Below are 16,569 nucleotides of genomic sequence, written 5' to 3'. Positions count from 1 at the left end.
GGCTAGCCAGAGGGTGACGATTAGTTACGGTACAAGGATCATCGCCACTTTCCGTTCGATTGCCTCCCATTGCACAATATCAGAGGCCACCTTTTTTCTTTTCTGCCTCGAACGGTCAGAGAGTGCATCAACACCTTGATATTGTACTTGTTTACAGAAACTGCGTGCCGATCGACTCTGCTCGCTAGTATAACTATCGAATCGATATTTTACAAGGATTTCAACACAGGTGATTAAAATAGGAGCAATTTAATTCGGCAATTAAAAGATAATTCCCTAATTTGTGCTGAAAATAGAAGCTGAAAACAAAGTCGTGTCTGGTCTCGTTTTAATTAGAAAACTGTCAGAAATTCATGGATAAAAGTTTCATAAGACTTGAATAATGTACGATTATTTTCTGGAAGGGTAACGAAGAAGGGATGTTTCAAGATTGTTTTCCCTTCATCGTACCCCCGGTGCTATAATGTCCAAACAAGCGTTCCAGAAGGGTAGAGAAAACGTTCCACCAGGATGAGTTCACAGGATGTATCCGTGACGAGGGGATGAAAAAAGAGAAAGAAAAAAAGCAGGAAAAATTTGTTACGTAAATGAGTTCTTGACCAAGCAGAGACGCGTTATCGAGATCGAGTACGACGTCTTTCCCTAATGATGATACCCGGTCTAATTAAGTCTTGCTCCATTTTAATCAGCACATCGTATGTGACGTGCTCTGTTCAGACAATGTTGCCAGGAAAATAAAAGGGTGTCCTAAATACGACGCCTTTCAACGAGTAATTGGACACGCTTTTGCAATTAGATACTCGTGTTTCGACAAAATAATATGTATATCAAGATTTATTCATAAAAAATGTAGTTTCCTGAAAAATTTTTAGCGAAATGTAATGTGTTATTTTTTTAATTTATCAGGAATTTCAATTGGTGACTTTCTGAAGTCCTAAAAATTTTTATTTCTCAAAATCCTAAAGTGGTAAAAATAAGGTATAAATGAAAATTGATCAATGTAAACGAAATCCTTGATAACGATCGCTATATACGAAGGATTCGAACTATAGAGAAAATGCGGTTTTGGCAGTGATCCAAAAAATAGGATTGTATCTTGTCGGGTCGCGTTAATATGCACCGTGTACATTTGTATAAACCGTATCACGAATCGACAAACCGTGAATATCGACATTTTCACAGATTTCCAGTTTCGAAACAAACAAAAATTGCATATTTTTTTAACTTCTCTTAAATATATAATCTTGCAAATTTTTTAACAGATTATAAAACATATCAACATAAATATTTACAAACGCGATAAGAACAATCTTGTATAGGCGTACTGTGAACGGTAGCTGAAGACTTTTCGACGGTGAAATCTGACACGTACCCTTGAAAACCTTAAGAGTGTAAAACACTTCACGCTAGAGAGAGCAGTTACTTTGCTCTTTCACGAGATATACTGCAAAAACGAGCGAAAAACAACTTCGAATCGTTCCTATTCCTATTTTATTCGAATCTCGATAATGAAAAGCTAATGGAACGGAAAGTTCAATTCGTGGAACCTGTTCACCTCGCTGGATCGTTATAATTGTTCGTTCAATTAGTTTTCGTGCTCGTTTTGTAATACCCATTGTTCTTTAAAATTATAGGATTTCGAAATGGTACGATAAATGATTTCGGTATGAAACAAGAGAATTAACCCTCCGTTCTGTCGACAATATGGTAAAATAATATACTCTATAATATCAAAGAAATTTATTATAAAATTGTTCAGTAAAATCTTTGGTTACTACTTTCTTATACACTGATTTATTTATAACTAGTCTACCATTCCTTAAAAAAATATTTAATTTCGTGCAACGCGATCTTTGCACAAAATTCCGCAAGTTCACGGGGAGAAAATATCGTTGACGAAAGATTGGAAAAACGGTGTCAGAACAGCGGGCGCTCGGACCAACGTCTGACGTCTATTCTGTTTTTCTCCCTAGGGGAACTCTAGCATGTATCCCGGGACGCTTTTCTTATGGCGGATAAACGGCGCCTGAAGACCTACTTCGGCAGCGTTCAAGGATACCCAGAACATTTCAAAGAATCGAACGCAACAACAAACAGAAAATACTCGACAGTTTTCCTTTCGGAACCAAATTCTCGCACGTTGCAAAATGCGGACTCTTTTGCAATCGCAAAGCAAGGTTAATCAAATATACAATATTAATTTTATTCTTACAGAATTAAAGCTTGACATATTTAGGACGTTAAAAATTACTCTCAACATCGGTGACATATTTTTATCAGGTTTGTTTGACATTATCTGTTTATCAGCGTTATCTTTTCTGACGGTGATATTCAATGTGTAGGGGGAACACCCGGTACATACTCCCAAGATATATGTAACATTTGCATATAATAAGTAAAACTGAAAATTGGCGAGAAACATAATCTCTCTGGCGCCAGTTAAACTTGGTGCATTTAGCAAAAGGAAATTAAAAGAAACTACTGCTGGATAGCGAGACATAGTGGAAATTTGATTTAATGAAAGAAAGAATAAAGCAAATGTCATTGATATAACTCGATAATAATCCGACCGGCTAAACTGATATTAAATCAAGCAATATCCCCAATTACCTCAATGACGGTGTCACATAATTATGTAGGCACACGATTGCTATCGTATGAAACCGTGGTATAAGTACACGTTATGAAGTGTCTGGCTTGCAATTATTTAAAAGCGAACAATAGCTGTTACAATTCTAAACAATAACTATTGCAATTCTAAACAATAAACAAATGCATTGATACACTTTTGTTTAATTAAAAAGAGGAGCAAAGGTAGATGTTTGACCCAATCGGCTGGTCAAATATTTAGCGACACGTGTACAGCCGTTGTTGTTCCCAGGATAATCCGGAGGATAGGGTATTGTTGGTGGCCGTTAAGAAAGGACATCAGGGATGAAACACGCATAACTCGACACGGACGCTTAGAGCTACATGCGCGTTCCACCGTCTGCCATCATCTCAAATTGCAATCAATAGATACCCGACGAGACGGCGCCGAAACCTGCCTTTATCCAACGTGGGCACAAAACAAATAGAGGGTGTCCGAAAAGTCACGCGATCGAATAATGGGATACGTCGGGGGATTCGAACATTCTAAAAATGTAGGTTCAGGTACACCGATGATTGGAGTTGAGTGAGTGGTTTCGACTACTTAGACTTTGGAGTTCTGGGACTTTGGAATTTTCAGATTTTGCTAATGATTTCAGAATTTTGAAATATTGTGTCCTTGAGATGTTGGGAATGGTTGAACTTTCAGACAATACTAATGCATTATAGGCGTGTGGGTTGCGATAAATTACAATTCCCGAAAGCTGTTCTCCAATTAGAAAAGTTTGGGAAACTGATCTAGCTATATGTGTCTCTTTTACTGCTAACTCTGTTTAGTCCGTGAGGTCGTGTTGTTTGAACAATAATTCTCGACCGATTTCTTTTCATGTCTCTAACACGGACGACTTAATTTGATTTTTATAATAAAAACTTGTTACGTGAAATAATTTTCTAATACATCATACTTGAATCCCCTTCCTAATCGGTTATTGTACATTAAATTCAATTCCTTTTTAACAGCTTGTACAGCGTCGAACGTGGCATAAAGTGTAGCATGCATTTACAAAATGATAGGCTATCACGGAACCTGCCTCCCTTCCGTTTAATGCATTATGCATCAATCATATTTCATCCTTTTATGCTAATGATACTCCCTGGGGTATTAACATTTTTCATCTGCTCGTACAATCGCGTGCAACCAATATCATCAGTCAACGCGTGCACGCGTGAAAACGTCAATCACTGTAGATCTTTATCAAACCCTGTAATTCCAGCCTGCATTACTATTACAATATCAGTGCTGGTTTGAAAGCATTTGCAGGAGTAATTACAATAAAATAAATTGTTCGACAATTATATATCCTTAAAAAACCAAACATTCGTTTGTTCGAAATAAATGTATTAATTATTTTTACACGGTAATACCGTGTTAACATTTCCTTTGTCCCCGTTCTACGGATAAAGACCCGATGTTGAAAAAGGGTTTATTAAAATAATTAATTAAATAAGCCGCGTCGAAGTTCATTATAACGAGTAGAACGGCATCGCTGACATACAATGTTCTCGACCCCTTTCAGAAAAATGTAAAAGCTTCCCAGATTAAATTTCATTACGCTAGGAGACTCGCGCTTTGTTATCCGCCGGCGGATCTATATGCCGCAACACGACCGGAAATGAGTTCATAAAACTGAGACGTTAACTCGGTGTCGCGTTGGACAAACGATATAGGTGTTAATTTCACTGTGTCGGGGGGTGCGAACTATATAAATTGCGAAACGGTTCGCTAATGGGCTAAATGGAGAGATTTCTGCGTTATCTCGTTAGGGAAAATCGAGAAGCTTTGCCATTTTCACGACTCGGTATATTTTATAGCAAGCTTACTGTTGGTAATGAAAGTCGGAAAGGTTAATCGTATAATAATTCATGATGTAATGGGCATGATATGACCAAATGACTGTAATGCTAAAGAGCAGACATCAGTCTGGTGAGAGAGTGTGATGTGTCCACATCATCGATAAACGCGGTATTATAAAGCTCGTGAATATTCGCGCCGAACGATGTTTCTAACAAGCCCATAATTCGTGCGGTGTCGATCGTCCTGGCACGCGTACTTCGGTGAATGGGGAAGAGGACAAAGGGCGGCAAAAGCTGTGGAGGACGCAGGAACGCGGAAGCGAGCGCAGCCGCGAAAAGCGTAGGAAAGAACAGCGCCGACGCTGCGAACGACGCCGACGCCGACGTCGAAGCGGTGTTCGGAGCGTCAGTAGAGATGCGTCCGCCGTTACGGTGTATGATGGGTGTCAGTTAGCCCGCGGGTTAGGTACGGGGTGGATCCAGCCGAAAGTTAGGGGTGCGTCGGGACGCGTGGGTCGGACGGTGTGCGTCGATTAGAGGTCTTCGTTTCGACCGCGAGGAATTTTATCGACATACCGATCGAACGGGAGATCGAAGAGGATCCTAGCGAGAGTGCCATGAGAAGCAAAAGTGCTGCGACGGGCGTCCTGCAAACGTTTCGAAGCGAAAGGACGACAAAGTACGACTAAAAATAAGTAGACACTGCTTCGATCATCGTCTCGTCCCTTCTTTCGCTCCCCTTCGACACGCGATCGATTTTATTTCTTACATAGGGATGAACGATGAAGCGTGGACAAAGCGGCATTCGAGAGGTGCCGCGCGCGTGTGTGATGGTTAACCTTTAACTGACGGGCAAACATCGTTATTTCGAACGTAGTTTGATTCTTTTATTGATCACCGATTTGCCTTTCTACGAGCAGTCGGACAGATCTGCCCGCCGGGCAGATACGCGCGGGACGCGACGGCTCGCCTTTCGATTTCAACATTTTTCAACTTGAGACTCGAACATTAAACAAGCTCCAAAATAAATTTACTAGTCAAGGAATCTTTGCAAATTTAGAATCTAACTCAAAAATTCGGAAACTTGATGACATATAAATTTCGAAATTAAAGAATTCTAGACCTTTAAGTCGAAAAATTGATCAGCATCTGTGATCATTTGCCCTTACATGTCCCGCGCGTTGTCCATAATCGTGATCATTGAATTCTAAATCTTAGGATCGTAGCGCAAAAGAGACGTGCAAAAGTTGCGTGATTAAAAGGCGGGAACGATGGTGCTCGATTAACTCTTTGACTGGTATTTGTGACTCGAATAGCTTTTAGTATTATTACTCTTCGATTCCACAGAAATAGTAGTAGTAATTAATTTATTGTCTTTCGTGTAGATTTATATTTGTCTTCCGACTTGAATTGAAGGTTCTTTCTATTTTTACTCGCTAATTCCTTGATGCGGGTATAGTGGATTATTAAAAGAATGGAGCACGCGGTTTTATCGAGGTGATTAAGGATCGTTAAGGATGTAATTTGAGCAATTGAAATGTTGCTTTTACGAACCTTTAGAATTTGAAACAAAGCGTTAAACGCGGTATGAATACACGAAATAACATTTGAATAGAATTTATGGATGAATTAAACACTTTCGAAGGCCGTCGATCAGCAAAAGTACCTAACAATAATCGATTATAACGTTGTTATCGACGAAATAATGCGTTTAATTACGAAGTCACTATGAGTTTATCGTTCGATAAACATCGCGTTCGAAACACCAGTCGTTTGATCAACGTCACGGCAAATAATTAAATTCTTGCGAGTACAGAACAAAGGAGAATAACGAGGAACTAAAGGAGAGCGTGGAGTATTCGTGAAATGGAGAAGCTCGAGTTCTGACCTAAGACAAACGGAAGTGGCTCAAATTCTTTCAACGATGAATCGAGAAAACGAGGAAGTACGTTTCGAAAACTATTCTCTATTTTCCTATATAAAGATATTGTTAATTTTAAAAAGATTTCTGAACATTCGTTAAATATTAATCAATCAATTTTGCATTAAAAATTATTCGAAAGAAAAGTTGCTAACTTTAAAGTTAAAAATTTGGAATTCGCGATTAGAGAATTTTGTAAAGGATCGATGTGGAAATCTATCGACGAAGAATACTGAATGTGAATTACGTTTGTACAGCAGCGACCAGTTTCCCAAACGCTTTGCGGGGCTTTGCAAAAAGAACCAAATTGCAAATGTTTGGTGTTGTCCGTGTTAATATACGGATGCCTTGCCGCAGTGACGTGGTGTAGATGCGCGAATGTCACCAAGGTACGTCACTTCCTCTGCATTACGGAATTATTGTTCGAGTAGCATTTCACTATCGAAAAGGATCGTCAGATTTAGTCCGTTCGATCGATCGTAACGATACGTGTCTTCTTGTTCACTGGAAATGGGATTATTCGTAGGTGGTGATCAATTATTCGAGGTATCCGATCAAAAGTACCAGACACGTGTCACCCTGCGACGATGGGTACATTTATATTCCCGTAAGTATGGAATGCTTTCAGCTACTAAATTTATACTTCCCTAATTTAGCTCTGATCGAGTATACCACATTTGGATACGATGCAGGTTACAAATTTTTACAGTCTCCTGTTTGAAAGTTTCAATATTTCCAAATTCCCACCCCCAATTGTCGAGTCCCCAATCTAAATTCTTTAAATGCTTTTCTTTCATCAAATGTCCACAATCTAACCACCCAATTATCAAAAATTCTGAAAGCTTAAATAAATAAACGGAGACCAAAAAATGTGCAAACTATCTGGTATCCGATCGCATTTAATTAGAAAGGAAAATGATGTTTTATGTTTCAGGTGGCGTTTATGGGAATGTTATACCTGGTTTACCTCGTGGAATGTTACCATTCGCCGATCAGGATCGATCTATTGCACGCGGAGAGCCAAGACAGCGTCCTATCGAAGCTGTCGCAATTAAAATCGGCTCAGCCCACGATCTGGTGGAAAGCTGTCTCTTACCATTACGTTCGCAGGAAACGACAAATTACGCGGTACAGAAACGGAGACAATTACACTACGACGCAGGTAACGCATATCGCGCAACGTGCAACGCATATCTCGTAATCCAGACGAAGGGAATGTCGCGGGATGGTAAATCGTTGATACGCTTCGCGAGAGCCTGATTAAACGTTCTACGAGGAAAGGTGGACCATTCTCTAACGCTTCAAATTCTATCATTCCTAGGATCTTCAAAATATCACTCAAGAAGTCATATGTTCTCCAACAACTTTTCATCCCCAATGGTCCATCTATCCTCGATCCATCTTCTTTTTTAACGCTGACCATCTTTCAGGTATACTACGAGAGAATCAACACGCACGCAGCAACGTCATTTTATTATTACGATTACTGCGGCGTGAAGGATATCAGCAAAGATTTAATTCTCGACCCAAAAGTGCCAATTACAAAGATTAATCTTAGTAAAGGGTTCGCTTTCTCGAACATGAGATCAGCGACTGAATTCGAGGAAGCCAGATCGAGATTCTTTGCCGAACAAGTACGATAATGCACAATCAATCGAAGGTCTGATACTGAAGTTTTTAATGATTAGTATGAAATATTGTTTCAAGGAGCTGAGAGACGATTATATGGAAATGAGAGAGGGATTGGATCTGGGATACAATTTAAATCCTACAACCCTAGTAGCTGTTCTTGGTAATCCTTGGTTCACCAATCGCTACGTGTACTGGTGTCTGAGTGCTCTGCTGCTTAGCTGGCCTTTGAGAGTTATTATAGAGTACAAAACCCAGTATGCGGATTATCAGGTACGAAATAGTTTAAATTCCTCGATTCTTGGATTTCTAACTATAACTCCTTTATCGTACAAATGCACTTAACTATTAAATTAATAAAATCCTTCTTCACCAGATCACCAAACTGTTCGGGATTAATTACGACACCCCAAGCGGAAGCGAGCCGATACACGCGTCCATGAGCCAGCAGACCATCAACCAACCCGGCTCTTACATGTTGGCACCCAGTTACAGCGAAGCTCTCCTCATGGATCCAGCTCCCGACCACCGCCCCCAGGACCCGGCCATCACGGAAATGGTACCCAGTTACTCCGAAGCCTTACTCTATCAACGAGCCGAACAAGGTTGCATCAACCAGGAACCGAACAACGACAACCCGCACCATTCACAAGAATCTCGCGAATGCACCTGTCCTTGCCACATCGATGTCTCCGCGAACGAAGACACCAGACAAGACGACTCTGGACAGTCAAATGCCAGAGAACCACTGATACAAACTACCATCGAAATGCACCCAGTCTGCACCTATGTCACTCAAACGGAAGGCAGATGCGGAAGCTGCGGAAAATTCCTAGTCGAGGCACAAATGGAGAACTCGGAGATCTCCAGAAACGCACAAATAGAACCTGGAACTTCGGGGACTCAGAATATTAGAAGGGAGAAGAGCAACGTTATGCCCAGGGACATGTCTGAACCTAACCTCAGGTTCCGATCGGAGCTGATGGAAACCGACACCAAGTTTCTTCGACTGAACGGGCAGAGTTTGAGAAATATTCTGGAGAGCGAACACGAAGAGGAAGTTAACGAGGAGGAGAGGGTACGAACGAATTGGAATGCGGATAATGGACAACCGAGAGGAGAGAGGTTCAGATTTTCTCTCTGTTCTCTGGACGAAACTAGCACCCAGTCTGGGCCAGTTGTGGACGCCAGCAGAGGAGCGATACCGAAGAGGTCAGCGGGTCGAAGCAGGGTCATAGCTAACCCCATGTCGAACGAGACCTCTCCCCTACCCGACTCCAAAACTTACTTCTGTCTGAAGTCGATTTTGAAGCAGAATAATAGACGTTACACGTTGATCACGGCTAGAGAGCTTCAGAGTCTGTCTGATCAAGAGGACGAGGAGGTAGAAAGACGTCGTAGGGTACGAGCTAGCTATCACGAAGGCTGCGTCCCTGTGTGCGCAACCAATGGGGAGGGCAGGTTTAATTTCTTTTCAAGATCGAGGGAAAGTTTGGACGGAGCTGTTGGGAAGAGAAAGAAGCCTGATAGCTTGGAGTACGATAAGGCTGAAGATGGGAAATCGCTGCGGGAAAACACTAGGTAAGTTCTGGTAAGTTTTGGCTAATCGTTTAGTGGGGAGATTTGGATTTAGAAGTATTCCGAAATTTAAAAACTTCTGGCCATACAAACTCTGATATAAAATTCCACCTTCCTTAATGAATTTTCCAAATATTCCTTCCAGAACCTTAATTTTCGCGAGCCCGATTCAAGAGGTGTGTCCAGGGGACCCATTTGGCGGAAAAGACGTGGTTCAAACCCGACAGGAAGTGGCTTCTAGCCCCACAGAGGAGACACCCGGCCACACAGTCCTCGGCCAACTGGGACGGTCCCTAACTTGCGACCGGAAGTCCCGTCGTCGAATGCAAGATACTCGTAGACAACGCTACTCGGACTCTTCTCATCCTTCCTCTTTCTCCTGTCCCCCGGATCGTCAACATCCTTACCCGTACGCGTTTTCAGCGTCCACGAACTCTATGGACGCCATAGAGTTCGGTAAGAACGAGACGTCGGCTCGCGTTTACCATCACGCGACATCTTTCCCGCCGTACGAGGGTTGCAACGAGAAGATCGATCAAACATCCGACAGTGTTTCGACAGAAAATTCGAAAGAACTGACCCGTTCTCTGACGGAGAGACGAGCGAAACCTGTACGTCCCGACGCTAATTTTCGCAGGAGTTTCACGGGCAGGGTCGAAGATTACAGAACGGAGAATAACAAGTGGACGAATTTGAACATGGAGACGTCGTTATAACGAAGGAATATTTAAGCCAATAGAAAATAACTGTAAATATCCGTCCTACTTTTCACGGTTCAAGATCCTGTAAATACGAGTGGCACGAGCTAGTAGTCCGCTGAATGTGTCCGTCTTAATACTATTCGCTGGAGGTTTTAGGGAGATTGCCAGATGATTCTTTGGTCAATATGTACAAAATGGACTCGGTATATGCTGAGTGAGTTGATACATAAGCAGAAGAAGAGTTTAGGACTTCCTAAAATTTCTGAGGAATGGTAATGGTTCAAAGCAGTGTTGGGCTTTGATGAGTAGAGATCTTTTAATTTGAAACTTTGAAAATTTGTCGTCCTAAAGTTCTACATTTCCAAATGCAAAAATTTCAACATTTAAAAAATTTGTATATTTTTAAATTTCTAAATCCATGAAACTCTAAATTTCCGAATCTCTAAATTTTCAACTTTCCAAATTTCTAAATTTCTCCATCAGCCCATCGCTTACACGATAGATCGTCAATTTAGATTTCGAAGAAAGAAGGCGTGAAACGCTATCGAAGATGCCAATAGGAATTGCCTTGCATGTATCAAGGTATCCAAAAAGAATTCTGCAATAAGCAGTAAAAGGTTCACGCGATATCGCGTGTTCAATCGTCGCCAAATGTCCATTCACGCGATATCGCGTGGAAAAACGTCACAACTTGACCCGAGTATTATAAATCTTTGCGCAACATATTAGACCAAATCATTCAATGACTATCCAATATCGTATCGTATGATATCGAGCATATGATACGACCCTGCAAAAAAAAACGCAAAGCATCGAATGTATCGCGATGTCAATTCATAGTGAACGTGATGTTTGTAAAAAAATCGTCCGCTCAAACGCAAAAGAGAAAACTGTAGTTTTTAAACGGGTTCGAACGTGAATGATCGAGAAGGATAATCCGTGCCGATAGGAAAGAAACGATTGAAAGTCTTCGCTTTTTCGTGCATAGATACGAAAGTATACATATACATTATATATTTTTGTCTACACGTTTGCTCGCGAGAAGCTAACATAAGAGACGAGGCAAAATATCGTACAAGTACGATTTATTGTTTTTATCGATCTCTCAATGTTTCCACCGAGATCTTTGTATTACTAGACGGTATGTTACGTATATACATTGTACTATTATACATAATTGTCGCGAAAGAACAAACGCACCGTTATATGCTTTTAGGAAGATATTTTTCATATACTCGGATAATGTGTATCGATGCCAATTGCTGATCGTGATAATCATTGATAACAATTATTATTAACATGGTCGTGGTATAATTAAGATCATAAATTCACGGTAGTTTTCTATGAGAAAGGCTATTGTTAAATAGTATTATTTAATTGGAACAGTTTTTATTAGATATTTGGTAGAATTTCACTTGTGTCTAAACGACGCAGTTTACAGCGACATCTAAATATGGCGGGAGTTTACAGTTCCGGCGCTTTTTACGATCGTAATACGCACATGACAAAAATTTACTTAATATTAATCACTACGACTTAGTAACAGCAATTCAGTACTACACGACTTAATTATACCACGATAATATTCGTCTATGATAAGTTAATCCGGATTTCGAAGTCCATATGTGCATACATATATGTGTACGTGTAATTCAATACGATTAATGCTACCGACAAAAATGTAACGTTAATGTACGTTACGATTTACGTCAATCCATTCGAAAGAAAATATGTTACCTCCTTCAAAGACGGGAAAGGATATATATTCGTACGAATATTCCATATGTATATTTACCATATAATTTTATTGTATAAACGAGAGAAAATTCAATCGAATGGATTGAAACTTATTACATGCATCGTAAATGGCTAGTTGCCGAAATAGTATTCACTCACCATTTGTTGAAAACGATGAACAGCGGCGAAATTTCCCTCAGAAATTGTCCCAACCAGTAGATTTACGTTCCGGAATTGAAGTTTTCCTTAAAACGGCAGGTTTTTCCACAAATATCACCACATTTCTTGAATTTTTCACACGCGTACATCGCTCACGTCCGCACTTGTGCAAATCAAACCGCGTTCTGCCAAGATGGCGTCAGCTACGCTGGCGTCCTCGCTTGGCGCCAAAATTAAATGGTAGCCGCCGCGCGAACATATACTATCAGCCAAGAGTTTGGATACTCCAACTGCATTTATGTTCTATATTAAACACACGAACGTTACAATTCGTTAAATGACAAATGATGAAGCATGTGATAAGAAAATCTTCGATACTCACGATAATTGTATAATTGTTAAGGCATCTCAGGATAACGCGCGTGATTATTATTTAAGTTTTACATGTAAAACGAATAATGTATGGCAATTTTTTATTCCGCGTACAATAGAACTTTTTGATAGGTACAATACCGAGCACAATAGGCTTTTCTGCGGAAACATTTGTTTCGCAAAAGAAAGCCTACGTTGCAGTCGCGTGTACGTTTAACGGACACTGTATCGTAGAGACACTTTCCATAATGGCGGATGTACTGCGGTTAATGTTGCTGCAACTAAATTTAAATTTTTTATAACGATACTCATATTCCGTTAAAATTTGATACGATAGAACTTATTTAAAAATTGATACACTAATTATTCAGAAATAAAATCATGGCGCAATTATTATAAATATACGTCGATTTATTTAACAGGATATGTATTGATTAATTAAAATTTCCGTGGTAAAATCGAAAGTGTCTCTTCCAACGAACCATTCGCGCCTTTAACATTTGACAATTCATCGATTCATAGTTTCATAGAGGCAAATTTAGGCTTTAAGAATTAATCGACGATTTCAATACCAAACGTGTGATTTAAATTCGAAAAATCGAACGGTACTTATCGATAACAGAAAACAATTTAACGCCAAACTATTATAATATTAATACGGATTCAAAATTCACTTTACTACGAATTTTTGACCGAGCAAAACATTTGGATTAAGAAAAACAAATATATTTCATGAAGATTTGGCTACCACAAAGATTGCACGCCAAGAGGAATTTCGTTGATTATCGCTTTGGTGTTCGTGCAAAATTTTAAATAAATACGCGATGTATTTTAAAGCCCTGGTGTAACCGAAATCCTTATTGCCGTGCAATATTCAGAACAGAAAAAAAACCATGCCGTCTCAGAAAAGTGCTCTTCTAATTAAAATTGTTATTATAGGACGAATTGTCTATTATTATGCGATAATTGGAAGCGCGTATTCGTTCGCGTAAAAAAGCCTGTAACTATATATTGCTGCGCATATAACTATTATTATTATTCTTATTAATGACGATATACAAATCATTCCTGTAAAAAAAAAACAAACAAACAATATGGTTATAGTACAATAAACGTTGACACGAAAAAGGAACATATTTTCTCGTAACACGTGCGACTTTAATTATCCGTTTAACGCGTCAAAAGTATCGAGTGGTTAAAAAATGAAATACTCGAGTATTTTAATTTCAATGTATTTTTCTAAAACCTGGGACAGTATTAATAAAAGTATAAGACACAGACACGAGTGAGATAATAACAAAGATAGACTAAAATCTGACCACGATAAACAATATTATGCATTAGAATCACCGATACATTACTGGCATAATATACAATCGAATACGACACTAATATATCGGATATGAAGAATTTGTTTGATGCGTGTGTACCGGTATTATCGACGTTTACATACTTTTTGTTTCGCTCGTTTATAAACATTCACAGGAAGGGGGACAATAGGAACCTTCTTCTTTTACTTGTGCCCACTTTGCTTGCCATATTAAACAATAAAGTGTCTTTACATAACTATAATAATAAGTATATTTTCTTTTCCTTGCGAACACTTGACTTTATATGAACAGAAAATTAGATATAGGACTCTTCGTTTAGTTGGACTAGCAATATCGGCAGACCATTTGACAGGCTAGTTCACAACGATTGTACGATCGGCGAATCGCAGTGACTTTCGGTGGAACTAATTTTTCACGTAACCATTTTGTGTGTAATAGACCCGATAATAAAGCGTTTTACTTCGCCATAGTGAGTACGCATTATCGAACTTGAGAAGATATACGCCCTGCAATAAAACATAGTCATAGTTGCATTGAAAGTAAACATTAAAATTAATATTGAATTAATATTTATTTACCTGTCCTGGATATCTATGACTTCCTGCATAGATCTCTTCTTGTGAATCTCTCCTATATATCTGTAAAGAACAGTATATGATCATAAAATAATTAGTAAAATCACTTGCTCAGTGCTAATTAAGCTATAATTATATACTTACAGGTACTACTACACTTATAGGTGGTGGCAATGGTTTGTAATCAGATTGAATGGTATCATTAGATACTCCACTTTCCAAATCTTCTTTTGATTCATAATCATCATCGTCCTCATCTTCATCCTCAGATCCATTAATATGTACTGATACTTGATTTGATTCTGGTTTTGACCATTCAAAATATACTCCAAAACCAATATCATAACCATCAGTTGCAAATTCCCAAAACAGGCAGGTGCCATCTTCATGGGTTGGCACTCTAACAGTTAAAGTTTCTCCATGTCCAACTTTAATAACAGCATCACCAGCTTCTCTCCTGATAATTTCTTTGAATTCCTCCACTCCTTTCCTTGTCCACATCTCTGCAGGAGCAATAGGTGGATAATCCTCTAACAACTCATCCGAATCTTCGTCATTTATTGAAGCTGCTTCATTTGTTTCTTTGTGCTCTTTTATTTCTTCGTTTTCTGTTGCCACATCATTTGTATCTGGGGTTTGTTCTTCTATAACTAACTGATTTTGACGCAATTGTTGCATATACTGATGATAATGTTGTTCTTGTAGTTGTCTTATTAACACGCCTTGCTGTTCTGGATTACCAGGATATTGTTGTTCTGCATACATTTTAAATTGGTAATATGTTTGTTGATTTAAGGCATCTTGAATTTGTCTCCTTTGAATCTCTTCTTTTAATCTAGCTTCCTCTTCTTTCTTTTTTTCCTCATCTAATTCTTTCAATCTTCTTTCTTCTTCTAATTTTCTGGCTTCCTCTTCCTTCTTTAACCGTAATTTCTCTTCTATATCCCTTCTTTGCGCTTCCACAACCGTTCTAAACAATGGACACAACTTATCCAATAAAACTATAAATCCTTCCATTGCCTGTTCCTTAGATATATCTCCTAAATTTTGCCATGCTAAACGCCTATCCCTTCCAATTACATCCAACACACCCAAAGGTGGTGCATTTTCAGCCGTACACTTGCCATGTGTTACTTGTTGAGTAAAAGCCACCAATTTTAATTTGTCTTCATAAGACAGGTGAACTGCTTTACCCTCTTTTTCTACAATAACATCATATTTGACAAAATATCGCATAAATAATGAAACAAATTTTTCTTAACTATAATTCTCGCGTCTATTTACTATGCAACCTGAACACGAGAGCAGGTATACAAAATCAACGAAACAATCACGAATGAAGTTCTCATAAAATTCTGTACTTCAAATTTTCAAAGTATTAAAAAACCATTAATGCAACAAGGTGATAACGTATATCTATGTAGATACGTCATTTTCCTCATACAATGCGTAGAACCGAATGGCAAGATTATTCTAGTAAACTATCGATATCATCGACTCACCTTTATAAAAGTTAACCGCGATTCTATATAATTCTCGAGTTTCGAATCCCCAGAAACAAGGTTCCGATCTCTTCTCGTTCTCTTTGTCATTCTTATTCGTTGTCGGTTTCTCTGCAGATATTGTTAATTTTTCAATTTTCTTTCCTACTAAGGAAATGTCACCATTGGTGCCCGCCATTTGCAATTGCACTGACACGTCAAACACTGTTGCTACAGCTGTCCTAACCTTACTCTCTTTAAAGTATTTACGAAAATCATTTCCTAAATTGTTGCAAAAACGAAAGGATAATAAAATATGAAGTGCAAAAATGTATCTACACCCGGTACTTTTATTATAACAACAATTCTATATATATATATATATATATATGGTATCAACGATCTACGCAAAACCTTATCTGTCAGTCAATTACCACATCTTAAATTCGATGTGCGAGTTACGAGACTGATCGTCGAGGCAATCTCGATAATCGATCACCGCGTTTTATAATTCTTAGGCGCGAAAACCGTGACGGCCTAATTATGTCGTTTTCCTTGAAAACTTTATGTCGCTTAAAAGTATTTAGGTATTACTCGTTTGTTTTTATGAAAAACTATATATTCAGACTAATAGACGTACAA

General features: G+C 38.9%; 2 protein-coding genes across 4 annotated transcripts; one reads left to right on the top strand and one right to left on the bottom strand.

Moving 5' to 3' along the window:
* The first annotated feature begins 4,563 nt into the window (after positions 1-4,563).
* On the top strand, positions 4,564-13,540 carry LOC100879768 (uncharacterized). 3 transcript variants are annotated; one of them, XM_003700001.3, is made up of 9 exons: positions 4,564-5,122; positions 6,260-6,388; positions 6,622-6,753; positions 6,891-6,971; positions 7,299-7,526; positions 7,795-7,998; positions 8,072-8,266; positions 8,370-9,574; positions 9,717-13,540. In XM_003700001.3, the coding sequence occupies exons 2-9, from the start codon at positions 6,368-6,370 to the stop codon at positions 10,285-10,287; spliced, it is 2,637 nt and encodes an 878-aa protein (XP_003700049.3). In that variant the 5' UTR covers positions 4,564-5,122; positions 6,260-6,367; the 3' UTR covers positions 10,288-13,540. The 3 variants fall into 3 exon arrangements, with proteins under 3 accessions (XP_003700049.3, XP_076395782.1, XP_076395783.1); XM_076539667.1 differs by lacking the exons at positions 6,260-6,388; positions 6,622-6,753; positions 6,891-6,971; XM_076539668.1 differs by lacking the exons at positions 4,564-5,122; positions 6,260-6,388; positions 6,622-6,753; positions 6,891-6,971 and having other exon boundaries at positions 7,456-7,592.
* A 216-nt stretch (positions 13,541-13,756) lies between these two features.
* Positions 13,757-16,467, bottom strand: LOC100879661 (Golgi resident protein GCP60). Its single transcript, XM_003700000.3, has 4 exons — positions 15,949-16,467; positions 14,591-15,648; positions 14,450-14,509; positions 13,757-14,377 (listed from the first exon to the last, which is right to left on the bottom strand). Exons 1-4 carry the CDS (start codon positions 16,124-16,126, stop codon positions 14,276-14,278), a joined length of 1,398 nt encoding a protein of 465 aa, XP_003700048.1. The 5' UTR covers positions 16,127-16,467; the 3' UTR covers positions 13,757-14,275.
* Positions 16,468-16,569: the final 102 nt, after the last annotated feature.

This window comes from Megachile rotundata, chromosome 14, assembly GCF_050947335.1.
Source record: "Megachile rotundata isolate GNS110a chromosome 14, iyMegRotu1, whole genome shotgun sequence".
Lineage (NCBI taxonomy): Eukaryota > Metazoa > Arthropoda > Insecta > Hymenoptera > Megachilidae > Megachile > Megachile rotundata.
The sequence above is the reverse complement of the archived record's forward strand: the minus strand, read 5'-3'. Positions and strand labels throughout refer to the sequence as shown.